Raw genomic sequence first — 20,050 nt, 5'->3', positions numbered from 1 at the left:
TAAATTCAACAGTCTGTCTCCTAGGATTAAACTTTCCCATCACATGCGATTCACTATTACCCAAAATTTTGCCTCCTGACCTACTTTCTTATACTATCGTAGGTTTCTTTTACCTTCACTGTAACCTCTTACTTTTCTTTTTTTTTTCTGCTCGTTTTCCCATGAAAAACTACTACCATTATATAATATCTATAAACTATTTCGATTTTCCCTAACTACCATCAATTAACTCATCTCGTTAAGATTAACTATCTTTAATTAACTCATCAAGTTAACAGTGTTGCTTACAAAAATGGTTGCGGCAAGTACATTCCATATTGTATCTGTGTTTTTCCCATTCCGGGGCTTTCATTATTATTAATAGATGCTATGAATGCTTTTTAAGAAAATTTTATTCGAAAACTCATACAAAAACAAATTCTTATTTAGTAAGAGCTTCACTAAAGAAAATTAAGCATGAACCTGGAAAAATCGCATTCGTATGGTTACGATGGATTGCTTCTCTCCAGTGTTGGAATGGCGGATTCAAGAAAACATTTTAGTACATGAATCGCACTTCTACTTCTTTTCGGTATGGACTCTTTTGTGACTTTTAAAGCTCCCTATATGAGAAAACACATCACCACAAACATTACACTGACAGTGTGATGTATTATCACACGGCAGAGAATGCCGTGTGAATTCTTTTGTGACGATTGAATTTGCTAGTATCAGAAAACCTTTCCTCACAAATATCGCACTCATAAGGCTTCTCACCAGTGTGAATTCTTTTGTGAATATTCAAAGAACTGATCATAGAAAACGTTTTACCACAAATATCGCACTTATGTGGTTTCTCTCTAGTGTGAACTCTTTTGTGAATATGCAAACCGCTGATTTGAGAAAACCTCTTACCACAAACATCGCACTCATGAGGCTTTTCTCCAGTGTGAACTATTTTGTGAGTATTTAACGTGTAAATAAGAGAAAACGTTTTACCACAAACGTCACACTCATGTGGCTTCTCTCCTGTGTGAACTCTTTTGTGACGATTCAAGTGGTTAATCAGAGAAAATGTTTTACCACAAACATCACACTCATGTGGTTTCTCTCCAGTATGAACTCTTTTGTGACGTTTCATCGTGCCGATATCAGAGAACTTTTTCTCACAGAAATCGCACTCATGTGGCTTCTCCCCAGTGTGAACTCTTTCGTGGCGTTTCAAACTGCCTCTTACAGAAAAAGTTTTACCACACCAATTGCACTCATATGGCTTTTCTTTCGTATGAACTCTTATGTGTTTCTTCAAATCGCCAATGTCAAAAAATATTTTATCACAAAAACTACACTGATGTGGTTTATTCCTTCCTGAGTGAATTTTTTTGTGTACGTTCAAGTAGCGCATTCGGGAAAACGTTTTACCACACAAATCGCATTCGAGCTTTGCAATGGCGTGAACCATTTTTATATGCTTGTCGAGATAAGATGTTTTCGAAAATATTTTTCCACAGCGCTCACAAGTAACAAGTTTATCTTCATTAAGGAGGTGATAATGAGATATTGATTTAGGAGGCTTTACACTCAGTGCCGCTGGAATCGGAACACAGCTAAAATCACCTTCATCTATATCTTGTGAGCTCCTACAAGAGAGTTCATCCATTTCCAAAAAGAAGAATATCAAAGAAGTATTCTAACTGTGAGCGAAGAGTAAAACTCTAGTTTACTATGTTCTTTTTCGCAAAACAATATCGTTCGAAAAACTGTTGTAGCATGTCCACTTCATAGAATTCACGATTCCCACCTACAGATTTCCACCAGGGTCTTCCACTACCTATAAAATTAGATGTATTATAATTATTGTGAAATCAAGTGACACAGTATAAGAAATACGACAATTATCAAATTAGCAATGATACAAATACTTCTCAACCATACATGCACTTCGTACATATTCCTCTACGGAATCGGTACACGCCGGAACGTGTTATACGAGTGTACGTATATGCATTGCTCTAACATATTTACGTTTTCAGAGTTGTGCTTCTTTCGTAACAATGATATTTTCTTCCGTTCCGAGAGCAACTCCGGTCTATCACCATGGGCAATTTACTAGCGATTGAGTTGTGTCGGAAGTGTAAATGTGTGTACCCAACAGTTTGAGTGCGTGTATAGTTTTTTTCTTTTGTGCTGCTATCTGTGAACGGAGTGATTGATTTGTAACATTGTAGGTCGGTTTCTCTCTGTGGCGAAAATTTTTAACGGGGAGATCGGCTCGCATTCACCCTCCAAGTTGGGAACTACGGAAAACCAACTTCAGCCGACCACCACTGTGGTGTCGGTGGGAGTTTGATTCCGGCGAGTCCAACACTCTGGCCGCCGCTCCACCACCACAGCGGCAGTATCAATCAGGGTCATAACCAGGATTTTTGCCACCCCCACAACTTAAAAATTCGATAATTGTATGACGGTGTTCTTTGTTCCAACCTGAAATTGCAGCCCCCGAAATTTTTTCCGCCAGGGGACGTTGCCCCCCTCTTGTTCCGGCCTTAGTATCAATGGTACTGATGGAGAGTGGCTCATGAAGTTGCCCAATTCTTAACTAGAAAATGTAATTCTCAAACTTTAGGATTGCACCTAAAATCTAAAGTGGGGACAGCAATGAAGAACGTGAGCGTTGTCTTCCAGACTTGACGTAAACACTGGGAATAAATATCACAGTGGTTTTTTCAATTCACGACAAGCTTTTGTGTTTAACAAGTCGTTCCATGGGATCTCGAAATTCGGACGATATTGCCAAGGCCCGCGTCAAGCGTTCGGTCTGTTAAAGAAGGCCCTGAAAGGTCAGCGTTTCACCTGCAATCAAGCTACGCGCGATGCTGTGGAAGAGTGGTTCCATCATCAGCCTTTGTCCTTATGTTCGTCATATAAACGAAAGGAACAACAACAAACAAGGGCTAGAGTGTTGTAAAAATGCAAGTCCAAGAGCAGTGAGGCACACGCAGCTGCCCCATTCAACTTTTTATGTGGAGGATAGTTGGAACGATAAAATATTGATGCCATGGACACCTTCAAAGCCGCAAAGACTGGCCAAGGCGAGAAATGCCAGGACTATTAAGGGGATACCCAGCTGATAAAAATACAGGAATAGACGATTGACCGCGATTACGCCCAGGAGATCACTTGATCATCCGAAAAGAAAAGCCGAGAGACGATTAGAATATATCAGAACCCACTAAGAAGCGACTATGGTCTGACGTCACCAGAAGCGGAAAAACCAGCAACCAATGGCTCAAACAACGAGTTCACCTTGGAAAAGCGGACGGTTAACAACAAATTCAAGAAAATGATATCTCATACACTTGACAATGCAAACGAAGGTCGGTCTACTAGTTTTTTTGTTCTGGGCTTACCGTTGTGAAGTTTATGATCAAAAGGCGAAGATCTGTCCTAGCAACACAAGAACTGTCGGGCATGCTGCACATGTGTCCTGTAATAATGCCTTGAGACGCAATATACAAAGGAGCAGCGAACCATATCAGCAAAAACGGCATACATTCAATTACCATGCGTTGTCCGAGCATTATGCTTATTGCTCGGGCAGTCAACGCGTAACGCATGAATACAGTAGAGAACACTGGAGAAACGTGTTGCATATTTGTGTTTTAACCTTATGTGGCGCCACTGGAGATTTTGTATGTCTATATATATCATGTGCAACCGCGATGCGGCGCTCTTTTTCCCATTATGCTTCTTATTGTGATGCTTATGTGTTCGCGTATCAGTATGTTTAACTGCACTGTGGTTAGTTCTAATATATTAATAAGTTGACATTAACTTCGTAATGGATTAAATCCCCGTTGTGTTTTCTTGCATACAATGGCGTTGAGTGCTTCCTTATAACTGCCTTACTACCCGGAGATTTTTAATTCATTATTTTTGTGCACATGACATTAGGCAGCGTTAAAGCTTTTAATCTATCCGTCGAACATTGCAACATGTCGCGCGTTTGAAGCAATATTTCATTGCAAATGAAATTGTGGATCCACTTCGTAAGACAGCCATATTTTTTACTGTTGTGGGCTCGGAAACCTACAGATTATGTGATTTCCTCTTTCCTGCATTAACTACTGGCAAAATTTTCGCGCAGTTGGTTCAGCTTCTAACGACACATTTTGAACCGACCCCCTTCATAGCCTGTTGAGACTAAAATTTTTCAAGAGAAACCGTTTGTAGGGAGAATCGGTATTTATCGCGGAATTGCGTCACATGTCGAAATATTGCAATTTTTTGGATCTCATGTTACGTGATCGAATAGTTTGTGTAATCGAATGTGAAGAAATCACTCTGAAGTTGGTCACTGAACCAAATCTAACTTTACAACGTGCCATCGAAATAGCTGTCGCGATGGATTCAGCTACGCGTAGTGTTGTGTTGACATTAAAAATTCTACTGCTTCTCCAGGCGTTAATTTAGTGCGATCAAGAGATCGAGAATTACGGAAGGGACAGACGAATAATTCTAGTAAATCTACAACTAAAAAACACTTTCGGAAAAATTGCTATATGCGGTGCGGATTCAATAAACATTTTTCATCTCCGTGTCGTCAGCATATAAAAACGTATTTGTCGTGCGTATTTTTTCAAAAGTTGGACGTATTGCCCGAATATGTCAATCGTCACAAAAATCAAGTGCCACGTCGAGAGTTTGATCAGAAAAATGATTCGGTATTACAAGTTGCGAATCAATCATATAGTTTATTCAAATTCTCAAACTTTAACGCGTCCGATTTACTATTACCGGAAGACTCCAGCGCGTGGTTCTTCGAGTTGAAGAATGCGACCTTGAAATGGAAGTTGATACGGGAGCAACTTATGCTCTCATTTCACAATCTATCTTTGAGCGTTTCAAAACGATTCTCCCTCGTTTGCAAGACACAAACGTGGTTTTGAGATCATATACCACGCATGAAATTTTAATTTTGGGAAAAGTAGATGTAATGTTACGTTTGGAAATAAGTCGGCAAAACTTCTACCGTTGGTTTCGGAGAACTAAAATGTCACCTTGGCCGGCCGGAATTGGATGCTTTGAATTTGATGGACATATTCGTTCAACAAGAGGGAAATAAACTTTCTAATCATCAACCTCTTACTTTACAATCAATATTGAGAAAATTTAATCATGTTTTCTGCTGGTCTCGGTGCTATGCGGAATGTGAAAGTTAATTTGGTTTTGAAACCGAAAGCAGTTCCCAAACTTTTCAAACCTCGATAGGCAATAGCAATTCAGTGCCGATAGCAATTCATGCTAAAGTTGATGATGAATTAGATAGACTGTTACGCGAGGACATTATTGAGCCTATTAAAATTTCTGAATTTGCTACGACGGTGCTTCCAGTCCTTAAACCTAATAGTGCTGTACGATTTCGCGGCGATTTCAAGGTCACTGTTAATTCTGCCACGGAGTTGGAACAGTACCCACTTCCGAATATTGAAAATATATTTTATCAGTTGGCGGGAGGTCAAAAGTTTTCCAAGTTGGATCTAAGGGATGCATATTGTCAATTTTAACTTGATGACGATTCTAAGAAATTAGTAGTCACTAATACGCATAGTGGTATTTTTTCATGGAAAAGAATGCCATTCGGTATTGCATCTGCCCTCGCGATTTGTCAACGGGAAATGGACCAATTAATACAGGGTTTGCATGGTGTTGCAGTATATTTACATGATTTAATTGTGACAGGTAGAGGTGACATTGAACATTTGACTAATTTGGCTAAGGTTTTGTCTAGATCGGACAGTGTGGGTCTAACATTGCGCAAAGCAAAATTTGGTTACATTGTATGTTGGTGTGGCGCTGCGATCGTCACGAGAAAGCGCGCGCGTCCGTGGAGAAAGAAAAGAATTATTGCTTCTTTTCCGGCGCTCGACAAGGTTGTAACACCTCTGTGTGAATAAATTTCTCTTTATCTATTTTGTCGTTTTGTGAACCACAGTTTGGTGACCCGGCATCGAACGATAACGATGTCCAATCCATCGGAGCAACCAACGATGCCCAATTCATCAGAGCAACCACCTGCAATGTTCCGAGTCGCTGTCAAAGCCCCACCGTTTTGGGCCAAACAACCTCATCTATGGTTCAAGCAATTGGATTCTCAGTTCCTGGCGAGTGGAATTACCTCCGATGCCACTAAATACCACACAGCCGTTGCAGCCATGGATACGAGTGTTTTGGCACATGTGAGTGACCTCATCATGAATCCACCGGCGGCAAACATGTACGACGCACTAAAAAGACGCCTCCAAGCTGAATTTGCTGAACCAGATGAGCGACGCTTACAACGTTTGATGTATGAAGTCGAGCTGGGCGATCGTCGACCTTCGGCGTTACTCCGAGAAATGCGGGATCTGTCCAGTGGCCGTCTCAGCGATGAAATACTTCGACGTCTATGGATACAACGGTTACCATATCAAGTTCAAGCAATCCTCTCCACAAGTTCAGAAACGTTGGAAAAGTTATCGGAGATGGCAGACAAGATCATCAGCGTCAGCGGCAAAGCAGAAGTACAGAATATTTCACCAAATCTCGATCACCCACAACAACTTGACGTGCAGCAGCTGACTGAAAAAATAGAGACATTGACATTGCAAGTTGACGCGCTACGTCGATCTCGAGAACAACGTGGAAACCCTCAACGTCCTCCCAATCGAAACCGCCACGAAGGTGCAAAATCCATGAGGTTTCGAAACGATCTCTGCTGGTATCACCGTGAATTCGGACCCAACGCCCGTAAGTGTGTGCAACCATGTAGTTTCTATTCGGGAAACGACCAAACCGACAACTAATGGCGACGAGGGAGTCGGTTTCATTCAGCAGTCGCCTTTTCATCGCAGACCCACTAAGCAAGCTTTCGTTTCTCATCGACACTGGTGCGGATATTTCCGTAATACCCCCTTCTGCAGCTGATAGAAACAAACCACAGTCACTACTCACGCTTACCGCGGCAAACGGTTCTACAATAAAAACATACGGAAAGAAAATGATAAAACTAAGTCTCGGATTAGCAAAAACTTTTTCATGGGTGTTTACCATTGCTGATGTATCCCGACCAATAATCGGCGCCGATTTTCTGAAAAGATTCCGACTCACGGTGGATTTGGGAAACCGAGTTTTGGTCAACAACGGGGGTGAACGGTCTACAACCGGAACAACTGTTTCTCCAACTGTTTCCCCTGCAGTAACTGTGACATGTGGACATGAGATTTTCCACAATCTATTACAAGAATATAAAGAGCTCATGGAAGAAACATCAAGTCCAGTGCAAGCAACACACGAAACGGTGCATCACATCGAAACTACAGGAGTACCGGTTTACGCGAGAGCCCGTCGATTAGGCCCGGAGATGCTGCGAGCTGCCAAAGCTGAGTTCGATAAAATGATTACCATGGGTATATGTCGCCCTTCAAATAGTCAGTGGTCCAGTCCCCTCCACATGGTGAAAAAATCCGACGGTTCGTGGAGATGCTGTGGCGATTATAGAGCTCTCAACGCGAAGACGGTTCCTGACAGATATAGCATTCGGAATATTATGGATTTCACTATGGATCTGCACGGTAAATGCATCTTCTCTACCATAGACTTGAAACGCGCTTATCATCAAATACAATTGTCTGCTTCCGATGTACCAAAAACTGCTATTGTCACCCCTTTCGGACTCTTTGAATTTAACGTCCTCAGTTTCGGGTTGCGAAACGCTGCGCAAACGTTTCAGCGCTATATAGACGAAATATTGCGAGGACTTCCATTCTGTTTCCCTTATCTAGACGACGTGTTAATTGCATCTTCAAACCTTGAAGAGCACGTCGGTCATGTGCGTGAGGTCTTGAAACGTCTGTGTACACACGGATTAAAAATAAATATCGGCAAATGCGTGTTCGCATGCAGCTCAATCAAGTTTCTAGGACATTTAGTCAACTCTCAGGGCATTAAACCGCTACCAGCCAAAGTCGATACCATTGACTCTTACCCAAGACCCAAAAACAAGGCAGAACTTCGCCGATTTGTCGGTATGGTTAATTTTTACCGTCGCTTTTTACCGAAAGCGGCTGCGATACAATTGCCACTGCATCTAGTACTTCGAAATTGTACGCGTCATGACAAAACACTTATTACCTGGACACCAGAGCTCATTAAAGCTTTCGATGACACAAAACTCGCTGTTAGAGAAGCAGTTCTTTTGACACATCCGAGGCCCTATTCCCCAATTGCACTCGTGACAGATGCCAGCAACATAGCTATCGGCTCAGTGGTACAACAACGAGTCAATGATAGCTGGCAGCCGCTCGGGTTTTTTTCCCGCAAACTGAGTGATACTGAAAAGCGATACAGTGCTTATGACCGCGAACTTTTGGCAATTTTCGCATCGATCATTCACTTCCGATATTTACTGGAAGGTAAACCTTTCACGGTTTTCACAGATCATAGGCCGTTAGTGTTCGTTTTCAATCAGAAAGCCGACAAGCTTTCTCCTCGACAAATTAATCAATTAAATCTAATTTCTCAGTTTACAACTGATATTCGTCATATCGAGGGAAAAAGCAATGTGGTAGCGGATGCTCTCTCGCGAGCAGGAGTTGACCTACTTTTTCCTTCTTCCATGAATTACGACCTCATCGCTGAAGCACAGAAGAATGACCTTGAACTGAAGCAGTTGCTTGACGGAAATATACCATCTTCACTCGCTCTTCAACAGCTCTCTTCCCCATCTGGAAAAACACAACTTTTTTTCGATACCTCGACATCTAAACCACGGCCTTATATTCCTAAACAATACCGTTGGGAAGTGTTCAAAATTATTCATCAACCTGCGCATCCGGGTGTTAAATCCACTGTTAAAATGATCATCGACAGATATGTATGGCCGAACATGAAGAAAGACATCCGACATTGGGCTCAAGCGTGCATCGCCTGTCAGAGGTCAAAAATTCATCGTCATACCAGCCCTCATATTGGACAGTTCGTATCTCCATCTCGACGATTTAGTCACGTGCACATCGACATAGTGGGCCCGCTTCCATTATCAGAAGGTTATCGCTACTGCCTCACTTGCGTAGATCGCTTTTCAAGATGGCCCGAAGCCATTCCTATAGCAGATATTACTGCTGAGACTGTTGCTAAGGCTTTCATACATACTTGGGTTGCACGGTTTGGAGTACCAGAAGTGATCGTTACTGATCAAGGTCGACAATTTCAGAGTGATCTATTCCGATCTCTCGGCAAACTACTGGGGATCAAACAAAATCGTACCACTCCATACCATCCGGAAGCGAATGGTGCCGTTGAAAGGTGGCATCGCGTCCTTAAAGCAGCGATCAAGTGCCATTCATCAACAGATTGGGTGGCAGTATTGCCAATCGTCCTTCTAGGACTAAGAGCGGCATACAAGCCGGAACTGGAATGCTCCACATCTGAACTGGTATATGGTGAACCTATCAAACTCCCTGGCGAGTTCTTCTCAGCTTCCACCACAGACGTCAATGAAAAACAGTTGCTCACTGAATTACGACAACACTTTTCGAAAATTCGACCTGTCCCAGCGTCTCACCATAATAAATCCAAAACATTCATCCATAAAGAACTTGATCATTCCACTCATGTTTTCCTTCGCAATGACGCTGTCAAGAAGCCATTGCAGTGCCCATATGATGGCCCCTATGAAGTGGTCGCAAGGCGCAATAACACTATCACCATCAACTGCAAAGGAAGAAACGTATGTGTCAACATTGCACGAGTGAAACCAGCGCACATTGCCACTAACAGTGACAGTACAAACAGTGAACCCATGGTGACCCGTTACGGCAGAGTAAGTCGTCCCCCGAATCGTCTCATTGTATAAGTGCATTCATAATCCCGTCCTTATATGTGTATATATATTTTTTTCTTTCTTTTGTTGTCAATAATTAGTTCGTGCGATCCGCACTGGAGGGGGGGTACTGTGGCGCTGCGATCGTCACGAGAAAGCGCGCGCGTCCGTGGAGAAAGAAAAGAATTATTGCTTCTTTTCCGGCGCTCGACAAGGTTGTAACACCTCTGTGTGAATAAATTTCTCTTTATCTATTTTGTCGTTTTGTGAACCACATTGGCATATTGTTGCGACGTATAGATAATACATGGCGCGAATGTTTTTTTTAGAAAAAAATATCGCAATCTTCTGTTTATCGCAAAGAAGTGCGATTGGCGGAGAACATTCCAGAAGATTCCCCCCCCCCCCGTACGGTGGCGCCCTTGGAAACTGTAAAATAGAATTTTGTGGAATATTCTTTTTCTCGAAGTTTCGACCGTACCTATAAATAGTGAGGCTATCACAAGAAAAGAAAGAGAGTTGTTGGAATAGATGCTGAATAAGAGAACTCTGATCTGGTTAACGTGTATCTCTGCTTGTAAATACATGAAAAAATTGCTGTTCTGTAAATAAATTTGTGACGCTCTTCACCTCGTGGACGGAATAGTTGACGCCGTGAAAGAACTCTCCCAAGAAAATGAATGAAGTCGATGAGAAGCTCTGGAAGAAGATACAAGAGCTAGAAAAGAGAATTCAAGAGCCTACATTTTCCGCGGATGCTCACCAGGTCCTGCCAGCCATAGCTGACGTCATGCGGCCGAACATCAAGCCCTCGACTTACGACGGAAAGACATCGTGGTCGATCTTCAAGACCCAGATCGAGATGATTGCCTCCGCGAACGGATGGGACTGTATGCTCAAGGCCTTCCACCTAGCCGCCACTCACCGAGGTTCTACAGACAATTGCCGCTGAAGACCAATCCAGTTATCCAGCCGATGACGAACGCGCTTGAGCTGAGATTCAAAGAAAGTTATCTCAAGGACTTTCACCGGCTGCAACTGAAGACCAGGTAGCAGAAAGCGGGAGAGGCATTACAAGAACTGGCCATAGACATCGAAAGGCTCTCACAGTTGGCTTACCCCGATTTCCCGCCGGACATCAGAGATGGATTGACCTTGCAAAGCTTCGTCGATTCCGTCAAGGATCCGGACATCCAGCAAGCGTTGCGTCTGGGAGAACATAAGGGCGTGAGAAGTGCTCTTGTCTACGCTATGAAATTCGAAGCAGACGAACGAGGTCAGCGGTTCTGTGGTGGAGGACGCTAGGGCGGACATCATCAGAGCTGAAAGAACTTCTGAAAAGTGCCAAGAATGATCGTAGGACCCAAAAAGACAAGTCCTTGGGAAGCTGGAGACGGTACGAAAAAAGCCACCTGCGGAGCGCATGTTCAATCGCAGCTACCGGTACGGAAGATAGGCCATACCGAGTGTACCACGTCTCACAGCTGCACGGACGAGACCACGGACTCCACGTAAGAGGCGAGATTGATGGACTGCCGTGCAGGATGGTCATAGACACCGGAGCCAACGCGAGCATCGTCAGGACGGACCTGGTTCGAAAATTCCAGCAACGACTTCTCTACGTACCACCATCGTTGACGCTGCAGACAGTCACGGGAGAGAAAATGACTGTGCGCGGAAAATTGGAAGTCTCAGTGAAGTTTGCCACGGTCACCTGTCGACACACCGTTTACGTGGCAGACATAAGGGATCCGTGCGTCATCGGAGTGGACTTTTTGAGGGAACACGGATTTTCCTTGGACATGAGGAATGGCACACTCGAAGGAGCGTATCGCCTTGCTTGGATGTGATCGTAACGAAGTACCTCCAAGGAAAGTGATGGACATTCCAGAAGCAGAAAAAGAGTGCATCTCCGATGCAGAGAAAACCAATGGCAGGACCGGAACTGTTCTCTCACGAGGGTCAGATGGCATGAAGGGGACGATCCAGCGTCGTGAAGAAAAAGCACATGGAAATGCCGACGCCCTGACGAGAGGACCGGGTCCACGGAGTTATCACCATTGGCTCAAGGCGGAAAAGAAGTGCGGACCGGTGAACCCTATAATGAGACGAATAACATCTCAAGTGATGATCCTTGGAGAGACGAGAACACCTGAAAAGCTCAATTAGAAGATCTCGACATACGACCAATAATCCGCCGGAAACAAACCAACGTGGCAAAACGTCGCCTCTTCCAGTCCGACGACCAAAAAATACTGGGCGCTATGGTAGTCTCTGAAGATGAGAGATGCCGTGCTGTACCGCAATGGGAGTCGGAGGACGGGAAAACGTTCAGATGGTAAATCATCCTACCAAGAGCTCGTGTGAAAGAAGTGTTGAATGAGTTGCACGGAAGCCCCACCGGTGGACATTTTGGCATCACCAACACGCTCCAGAAGGTCTGTGAACGGTTCTATTGGGACAAGTCCAGAACAGACGTGGAAAAGTGGTGCGAGAATTGCGACGCCTCCGCCGCTCGCAAAGGACCTCCGAAGCGCATCCGAGCCCGCTTCCAACGTTACTATGTTGGCGCGCCGTTGGAGAGAATCATCCTGGACATCCTCGCACCGTTTCCCAGAACCCACAATGGTCATAAGTACATACTGGTGACCATGGGCTATTTTACCAAGTGGCCGAAAGCGTATCCCGTTCCTGATCAAAAAGCAGTGACGCTGGCTGAAGTTCTGGTGCGAAATTAGGTGTCTCGATTTGGAGTCCCCGTGCTGATCCAGGGAAGGAACTTCACTTCAGCGGTTTTCGACAGCATGTGCAAACTTCTAGGAATAGAGAAGACACAAATAACTCCGCTCCACCAGGAATCCGATGGGATGGTCGAGAGATTCAACAGAACCAGTAGGATGTGGACGCAAAGTTACCGATTTTTCCTGCTGGCCTACCGAACTGCCGTCCGCGAGAGCACTGGATTCTCACCGGCACAGATGCTGATGGGACGAGATCTTCAGCTGCCTGCTGTTTGGGCGACCGCCAGATGTTTCTCTTCCACCTGAAGAATACGTCCAGGGACTCCAGGAGCACCTCGAGGATGTATATCGAATCGCCAGAGACTGGATCAACACCGGCTCCGAAAAGATGAAGAACCGCTACGATGCGAGGGCCACATCTCATGACTTCAAAGGAGGAGACCTCGTCTGGCTCTGGAACCCGAAGCGCCGGAAAGGACTGTGCCCGAAATTTCAGACGTCATGGGAAGGACCCTACAGCAGAGTCGTGAAGAGACTGAACGACGTCGTAGCTCGGATCCAGAAAACACCGTCCTCGAAGTGCAAGGTGGTCCATTTCAATACTGGCCTCTTAAAACAGTGAATGCAACCCGCCGACTTAAGGACTGAATTGTCGGGGCGAACAATTCTATGAAAGGGAGCACTGTTACGATCTATAGATGATAGATGGCACGATTTGTTCGATCTATCAGAAATCTGTCGGCAACAGCAGTTGATACTGGTTTCGGTTTAGTGCAAAGACGTGCGATTGGCGGAGAGGGCCGAGAACATTCCAGAGGGATCCGCCCCCTCCAGGCAGTGGCGCCACAAACCTGGTACTATGAAATAGAAATTTGTGGATTTTTTTTTTTCTTGAAGTTTCGACCAGAACTATAAATAGTGAGGCGATCACAAGAGGGGAGATTCCACATTATAGAGACTGGATGAAAAGTCAGTTGTGATTGAACTTTGCGAGAAAGTTGTTAGCTACCAGCTGATTAGCTTGTAAATACGTGTAAATTGCTGTTCTGTAAATAAATCTGTGTTTGTCCGTCGAACCGCTTCTTGTTTTGTAATCTCGAAGTCTTGTGAAAGTTTCCATCCGGAACAGTATATTGGTTATGGTACTTGCCAAATTGCAATACCCAATGGAGAAAAACAAGTTTTTCCTCTCCGAGTTCGTCTAGGCATTAATATGCAAAAAGTCTCTACATTTTCCCTGACAGTGAAATTAATAAACATTATATTAGATTTCTGCCTGTCTTCTCCTAACAAATACGACAGTATCAATTACCGTTAAAAACATGTTTGAAAAAATTCTGCTCACACACTCATAACCCATAGGCCAAAGTTAGAAATACAATGCCACTCTCTGCTGTTCATACAAAGTGCGAAAGATTGGAGACCATGCAGAGATGACTTTGGGAGAGACAATTCACATTCCTCTGCGGGGAATCAAAACAACCGTTCCCCGCAGCTCAGGGTTGTTCCCACACCATCTATAGCAGAAAACCTCGCGCGAAGCTCGTGACGTCACTAAAGGTCATCTCACCTATAGCTATCGGATATACATGTACTACAAAACAGGGTAAAGATGACACATGCGTCGGCCTGCTATATCCAATAACTATAGGTGAGATGACCACCATCAGTGACGTCACAAGCTTCGCGCAGGGGCCTTCTGCTATAGATGGTGTTGCCTGTTCATATGCAGTCCCATTTTGCGTACGTATAAGCTCCAAGGGAAGTAAAATTCTGGTAATGAAGCAAACAGCGAGAGGACCGTGATTCGATTCCTTCCAGAGGAATGTGAACTTTCTTCCCCGAAATATCTCCGTTTGTTAGCGGATCCGTCGTACTTCATGACCCATGGCCAGTCTGACACTCGATCAATCCGTTTAATCGAGGGTTCACTGCATATCAAAAATGAACCAGAAAAAGCCAAAATTTTATTATGGTTGACGAACAGAAATTAACATTCTATTACTCGAATGCATTATCGAAGAGTTTCGATTTAATCAACGACAAATCGCACATTTATGGCCTCTCCTTATTGTGAACGCTTTTGTGTTTGTTCAAACTTGCAAGTACAGAGAACTTTCTACCACAATAATCGCACTCATATGGCTTCTCTCCGGTGTGAATTCTTTTGTGACAATTCAAACTTGCAGTTACAGAAAACTTTCTACCACAATAATCACACTCGTATGGCTTCTCTCCTGTGTGAACTCTTTTGTGAATATTTAAATTGCCGATTTCAGAGAACGTTTTATCACAATAGTCGCACCGATACGGCTGTTCTCCTGTGTGAACTTTTTTGTGTTTTTTTAAAGCGTCGTTTCGGGAAAAAGTTTTACCGCAATAATCGCACTCATGTGGCTTCTCTCCCGTGTGAATTTTTTTGTGGTTCTTTAAACTTGTATTGAAAGGAAACTTTCGACCACAGAGATCACACTCGTACGGCTTCTCTCCTGTGTGAACTCTTTTGTGACAATTTAAAGTGCCAAGTTCAGAAAACATTTTACCGCAATAGTCGCATTCATATGGCTTTTCTCCGGTGTGAATTCTTTTGTGTTTGTTTAAAGCGCCGATTTCAGAAAAAGTTTTACTACAATAATCACACTCATGTGGCTTCTCTCCTGTGTGAATTCTTTTGTGACCATTTAAAGTGCTGATTTGAGCAAAAGTTTTACCACAATAATAGCACTCGTGTGGCTTCTCTCCAGTGTGAATTTTTTTGTGTTGGTTTAAAGTGTCGTTGCGAGAAAACTCTGCACCGCAAATATCGCACTCGTATGCCCTCTGCCCGATATGAAATCTTTTGTGAACGATCAACTCGGAGCTCTTTGAAAATGTTTTCCCGCAGCACTCACATTTATGCGGGTAATTTTCAGTACCGAAACGATCATGAGAAATGGGTTCGGAATGCTTCTCATACGATGTTGCCGAGATCGGCATACAACTGGCATTGTCTTCATGTACATCAATGTGTAATCTCATAGATGATTCATCCATTTCAAAAGAGTCAGAGAAATGTTGACGTTCTAATTAAACAAAGCAGATCCTTTGTAATTTACCAAGTTTTCCATAATTTGAATTGCTGCAAATACTGTCATTGCTTGTCGACTTGTACAGAAGTGGGAGTTTTATCTTCCAGATTTAGATGATGATCTTCAATTACCTGGAAAAATATAGACTTATAATTTTTATCATCCAACTTGTACGGTAAGCAAGACATTGAAATTATCATCTTGACAGTATACAAATACAAAATCTGAAGCCACAATAGGCAAATTGCATAACAAGGTGGCAGAAAAAAAAGAAAAAAAGAGAAAAGGTTAAAATATTGAGAAAGATGGGAAAAATATAAATACAGATATACGTGATTTCGCTATAACATTATTTTGAATAGTTAATTTCAGTAATTGCAACAAGCGAAATCGGGCATAGAGTTTCACTTTCATCCTGAAAATGTCTTACAAATTGTAGATATAGTTAAATCTTTTGATGACGAAATCTGTTGGACTTGATGAAGCTGCGACAAATACATGTATGGGAGAAATTCTCAAATGCGACTCACCAGACCACACTGATGGACAATGTTTGATAACACATCGATAATGCTATGAGAATTTTTATCGAAAAAAGTGGTTCCAATGAAACCGGAATTATCTTATTTGCGAGGAATATTCCGAACTCGCTGGCTTTGCCACTGCAGTTTTAATGAAGAGACGAAGAATGCTGCTTGTCAGCCGAAGCATGCCAGTTACATTCGAGCCAATGTAACCAATAGGTGTATTGGCTGTTGTTTTCAAGTTCTGTAAAAGATCTTTTATCAAACTTTTATAGGGTAATCCAGGCCTAACATAAACAATAAAGAGTCAGCAAGCAGTGTCAGGGGTAGTTTCTAATGAAATTATGCATGAATATGTGTCTAGTATCCAGGGTTTGTCTGATCTTGCCCAATCTGGAAAGAAAACCAAGTTAAAAAAATAATTTGATACTCGATATAACGATGAACTTCTCCATAAAGATATTCTTCAAGTCTTGTTTGGAAATTCCTATATTCTAATATTGAACTGCTGCCTCTCGATACAACGATATGTTTTCTTGGTCTGCAGAGTATTGTTATATTGAGGTTTCATTGTAATAGAAGATTTAAATGACGTCTCCTCATAAAGAGATGTTTAGGGTAGTATTTTTTTTTTTGGTCAGAGAGAGTTATGAACTAGTAGAGTGAAGATGAAAGTTGAATATCCATCTCGTATTGTCTGTCCATCTTGTATCCGTCTCGACATACCATATGTATAGTGGATCTGCACTCATTCAGAAATAGCAATTATTGAAAATTCTATATTTGTATTCGTATTGTTGACTGTTGAAGTGCGCCAGCTGTCTTATTGTTTAGCGTTTACTTCTATAGATAATATTTTTGATGACACAACTTTTTTTCTACATAGCATTAACTCCTGTATTTAATCGTTTCATTCATACAGTATTATGATCCTTCTAGAAGTCAATTTTTTTCTCCCCTTCTCGATAAGAATTTAAATTAAATTTTTGTTCTATACCAATTTTTTTTGGAGTCCAATGCATACTTGGGGCACAGATGATTAAGTTCCTATTTTGTTCAATAGAACTCTGTTCCTATAAGCCTGCGTTACGTAGGCAAATGGTGAAAGACGAAAAAACCAAATCCGTTTTTTAAAATTGGATTTTGGTAAGTTTTTTTTTTCAAATCCCCTTTGCTTAATTTTTTTTCACTGTTCTCCATTGAGTTCCACTTTGCTTGAAGAAAATCTTATTAAAAAAAGAAGAAAGGTTTTTATTATTATTAACATCATCTTGTTCTTCAAAACATCTTTGCTACATTTGCCACTCCTCTTTAGCTAAAGTTTTATTGTTCACTGAGATTTCATCGAGATAAGATGCACGTTTTTCTTCTCTCTTCTTCTGCATCGAATCCGAATTCTTTATTTTTGGACCACTTAAAATATTAATGGGGGGGGGGGGGTTGTGGAAGGGGAGAAAAAAAACACTTGCCTTTATGATACAGTCCATTCTTGCTTCTGGTATAAAGGCCCCAGGCTGCTTTTTCGTTTTCTCAAAATATTCGTTGTCAAGATATGGCTCGAAAATCAGGAGCCCTGGTGTCTAACAAATGCGAGTCTAAACAAATGCCTAAGCTGCTACCTTACAGCCTACCGCCCGGCTACACAGCACCCCTTACTTAACCTTCTCCTGAGATTTTCTGGTTGAAGTTTTTTAGCTCGGGAGTTGATGCTGTTGGTTGCTCGCGGCTCAGCCAAATCTTTTTTTGTGTGTGTGTGTGTGTGTGTGTGTACTCCGCATATTTTTTTTGAGTTTTAGTTACTTAAAAGAAAATTTTTTAGGGAACTTTTGCTCGTCAGGATTACCATCACTGATTTCCAATGATCGCACAAGAAAATCTGCTACTGTTACATCCATAACTCTCACAGTAGGTTTTTGAAATAAATCATGTGACTTGTGTGTGTTTAAAGAGGTTTTGTGTTTGTGTGTTGAAAATAACTTTTTTTTTTTGTCAAATCAGAATTTTTTTTTTTCTACATTAACCACAATTTCATCAGTAGAAACGAACTTAACATCAAAAATATAAGTTTTGTCATCTTGTCGCGGACCTGTTGGCCATCCTCTGATCTAGTTCATTATAAAAATCAAGCGAGAAGATCAAAAATGGTCAAAATGACTGGCGTGGTCCTTCTAAAGTTAACATATACAGATATTCCTGGAAATTTGAATTTATGAAAAATAATTACACACTAGGGCTTAAACAATGACAAAAAAGTATGTTCCTGTGCAATGGAGGGGGGGATGACTATCATATACGCCGCAAAATACATGAAATTTTGGCAATTTTCATCCCATCTTACGGTGCCATTAAATATACAGTGTATGTTTAAAAAAAATTGAATTAACATGACAATCCATAGCCGATCCAACCCTAGCCAAATCAGAAAAATAAAAGGTTTACTGTTCAATTTATATCCAAAATAAACACACATAAAGAGGCAAAGCTTCTATTCGCACACACACACACACACAAAATAATAATAAATAAAATGTTGTTGTTTGTATTGCATTATCAAGAGTCTTGATCTATGAAAAACGGCACATCTCTATGACTGCCGTTTTTGCGCTTAATTAAACCTCCAATGGTGGAAAATGTTTTACTACAAAAGTCACACTCATGGTTTACAACAGAACTGGACAAACTGTCAAAAAATCTAGATGCTAGAAAACATTTTTTAGGCACCAAAAATGTTTTTTTACCCAAACTAAAAGATCCAAAACAATGTTTTTTTTAAAATTTCTTCAAAGCATAGACTTTTTCATGTTGGCAGACATGCTGCGGTAAATTCCAAACATTTTGTGCTTCTCTCAACCTGCGAAATTTAGTTAGGGCACAAAGAACATTTTAGGCGCCAATACCAATTTTTTAGTTGCCATGGCACCTGGGATTTGTCCAGCTCTGGTTTAAAGCTTATCTTCAACATGGAGCCTTTTGTGAGTATTTAAAAGACAGATTTGAGAAAACTTTTCCGAACAAAAAATGCACTCATACGGTTTCTCTCCAGTGTGAATTTTTTTGTGTCTGTTCAAACTGCTGCTATCAGAGACCGTTTTACCACAAACATCACACTCATATGGCTTCTCTCCAGTGTGAAATCTTTTGTGAATATTTAGATCACCAGTTCGAGAGAACCTTTTACCACAAACATCGCACTCATACGGCTTTTCTCCAGTGTGAACTCTTTTGTGAACATTTAAATCACCAGTTCGAGAGAACCTTTTACCACAAACATCGCAATCATGCGGCTTTTCTCCGGTGTGAACTCTTTTGTGTTTGTTCAAACTGCTGCTATGAGAGACCATTTTACCACAGACATCGCACTCATATGGTTTTTCTCCAGTGTGAACTCTTTTGTGCTTGTTTAAATTGCCGATTTCAGTGAACATTTTGCCACAAACATCACACTCATACGGCCTCTCTCCAGTGTGAACTCTTTTGTGCTTATTTAAACTATCAATTCGAGAAAACGTTTTACCACAAACATCGCACTCACATGGCTTCTCTCCAGCATGAAATATCTTGTGGACATTCAGCTCAGACTCTTTCGAAAATGTTTTCCTGCAGCACTCGCACTTATGCAGAAAGTCGTTGATACCAAAGGGAACAACATTAGAGATGGGTTCCGAATCAATTGATGCTTCCGAGATTGGAATACGATTAAAATTATCTCCATTCACATTATGTTTATTATGTGATCTGGTATAAGACGGTTCATCCATTTAGATAGAGTTGGAAGAATGTCAAAGATGTATTCAAATTAAGAGATTCTTTGTAATTCTCCAAGTTTCTCATCCGATTTAATATTGCTGCAAATACCATTGTTGCATTTCGACTTGT

The 20,050-nt window shown here is 41.9% G+C and overlaps 5 protein-coding genes across 5 annotated transcripts in view; 2 read left to right on the top strand and 3 right to left on the bottom strand.

The window, feature by feature from the left end:
- The window catches only part of LOC149065049 (uncharacterized), a 99,570-nt gene that overhangs the window by 31,857 nt on the left and 47,663 nt on the right, over positions 1–20,050 (top strand). The window lies entirely within an intron of this gene.
- On the bottom strand, positions 577–1,739 carry LOC149065054 (uncharacterized). Its single transcript, XM_089254416.1, has one exon. It carries the CDS (start codon positions 1,637–1,639, stop codon positions 656–658), a length of 984 nt encoding a protein of 327 aa, XP_089110542.1. The 5' UTR covers positions 1,640–1,739; the 3' UTR covers positions 577–655.
- On the top strand, positions 6,003–6,824 carry LOC149065053 (uncharacterized). The gene has a single exon (XM_089254279.1). It carries the CDS (start codon positions 6,003–6,005, stop codon positions 6,822–6,824), a length of 822 nt encoding a protein of 273 aa, XP_089110405.1.
- The window catches only part of LOC149065052 (uncharacterized), a 13,118-nt gene continuing 7,601 nt past the window's right edge, over positions 14,534–20,050 (bottom strand). The window contains exon 3 of the mRNA XM_089254417.1: positions 14,534–15,781. Within this exon, the coding sequence (XP_089110543.1) occupies positions 14,638–15,615 (978 nt within the window). The 5' untranslated portion in view covers positions 15,616–15,781 and the 3' untranslated portion in view covers positions 14,534–14,637. The remainder of the gene's footprint in view (positions 15,782–20,050) is intronic.
- The window catches only part of LOC149065050 (uncharacterized), a 24,922-nt gene continuing 23,858 nt past the window's right edge, over positions 18,987–20,050 (bottom strand). Inside the window, exon 2 of the mRNA XM_089254278.1 lies at positions 18,987–19,932. Coding sequence (XP_089110404.1) covers positions 19,117–19,932 — 816 coding nt within the window. The 3' untranslated portion in view covers positions 18,987–19,116. The remainder of the gene's footprint in view (positions 19,933–20,050) is intronic.

This window comes from Pholcus phalangioides, unplaced genomic scaffold (genome assembly GCF_987345545.1).
Source record: "Pholcus phalangioides strain wild (caught in Gottingen) unplaced genomic scaffold, Ppha-v1.0 ptg000041l_1, whole genome shotgun sequence".
NCBI classification, from domain to species: Eukaryota; Metazoa; Arthropoda; class Arachnida; order Araneae; family Pholcidae; genus Pholcus; species Pholcus phalangioides.
Note: the sequence above shows the minus strand (reverse complement) of the source record. Positions and strands in the feature narration are given on the sequence as shown.

Excerpts from the sequence above, each read along its gene's own strand:
- LOC149065053 (XM_089254279.1), top strand. The coding sequence starts at position 6,003 with ATGTCCAATCCATCGGAGCAACCAACGATGCCCAATTCATCAGAGCAA.
- LOC149065054 (XM_089254416.1), bottom strand. The coding sequence starts at position 1,639 with ATGGATGAACTCTCTTGTAGGAGCTCACAAGATATAGATGAAGGTGAT.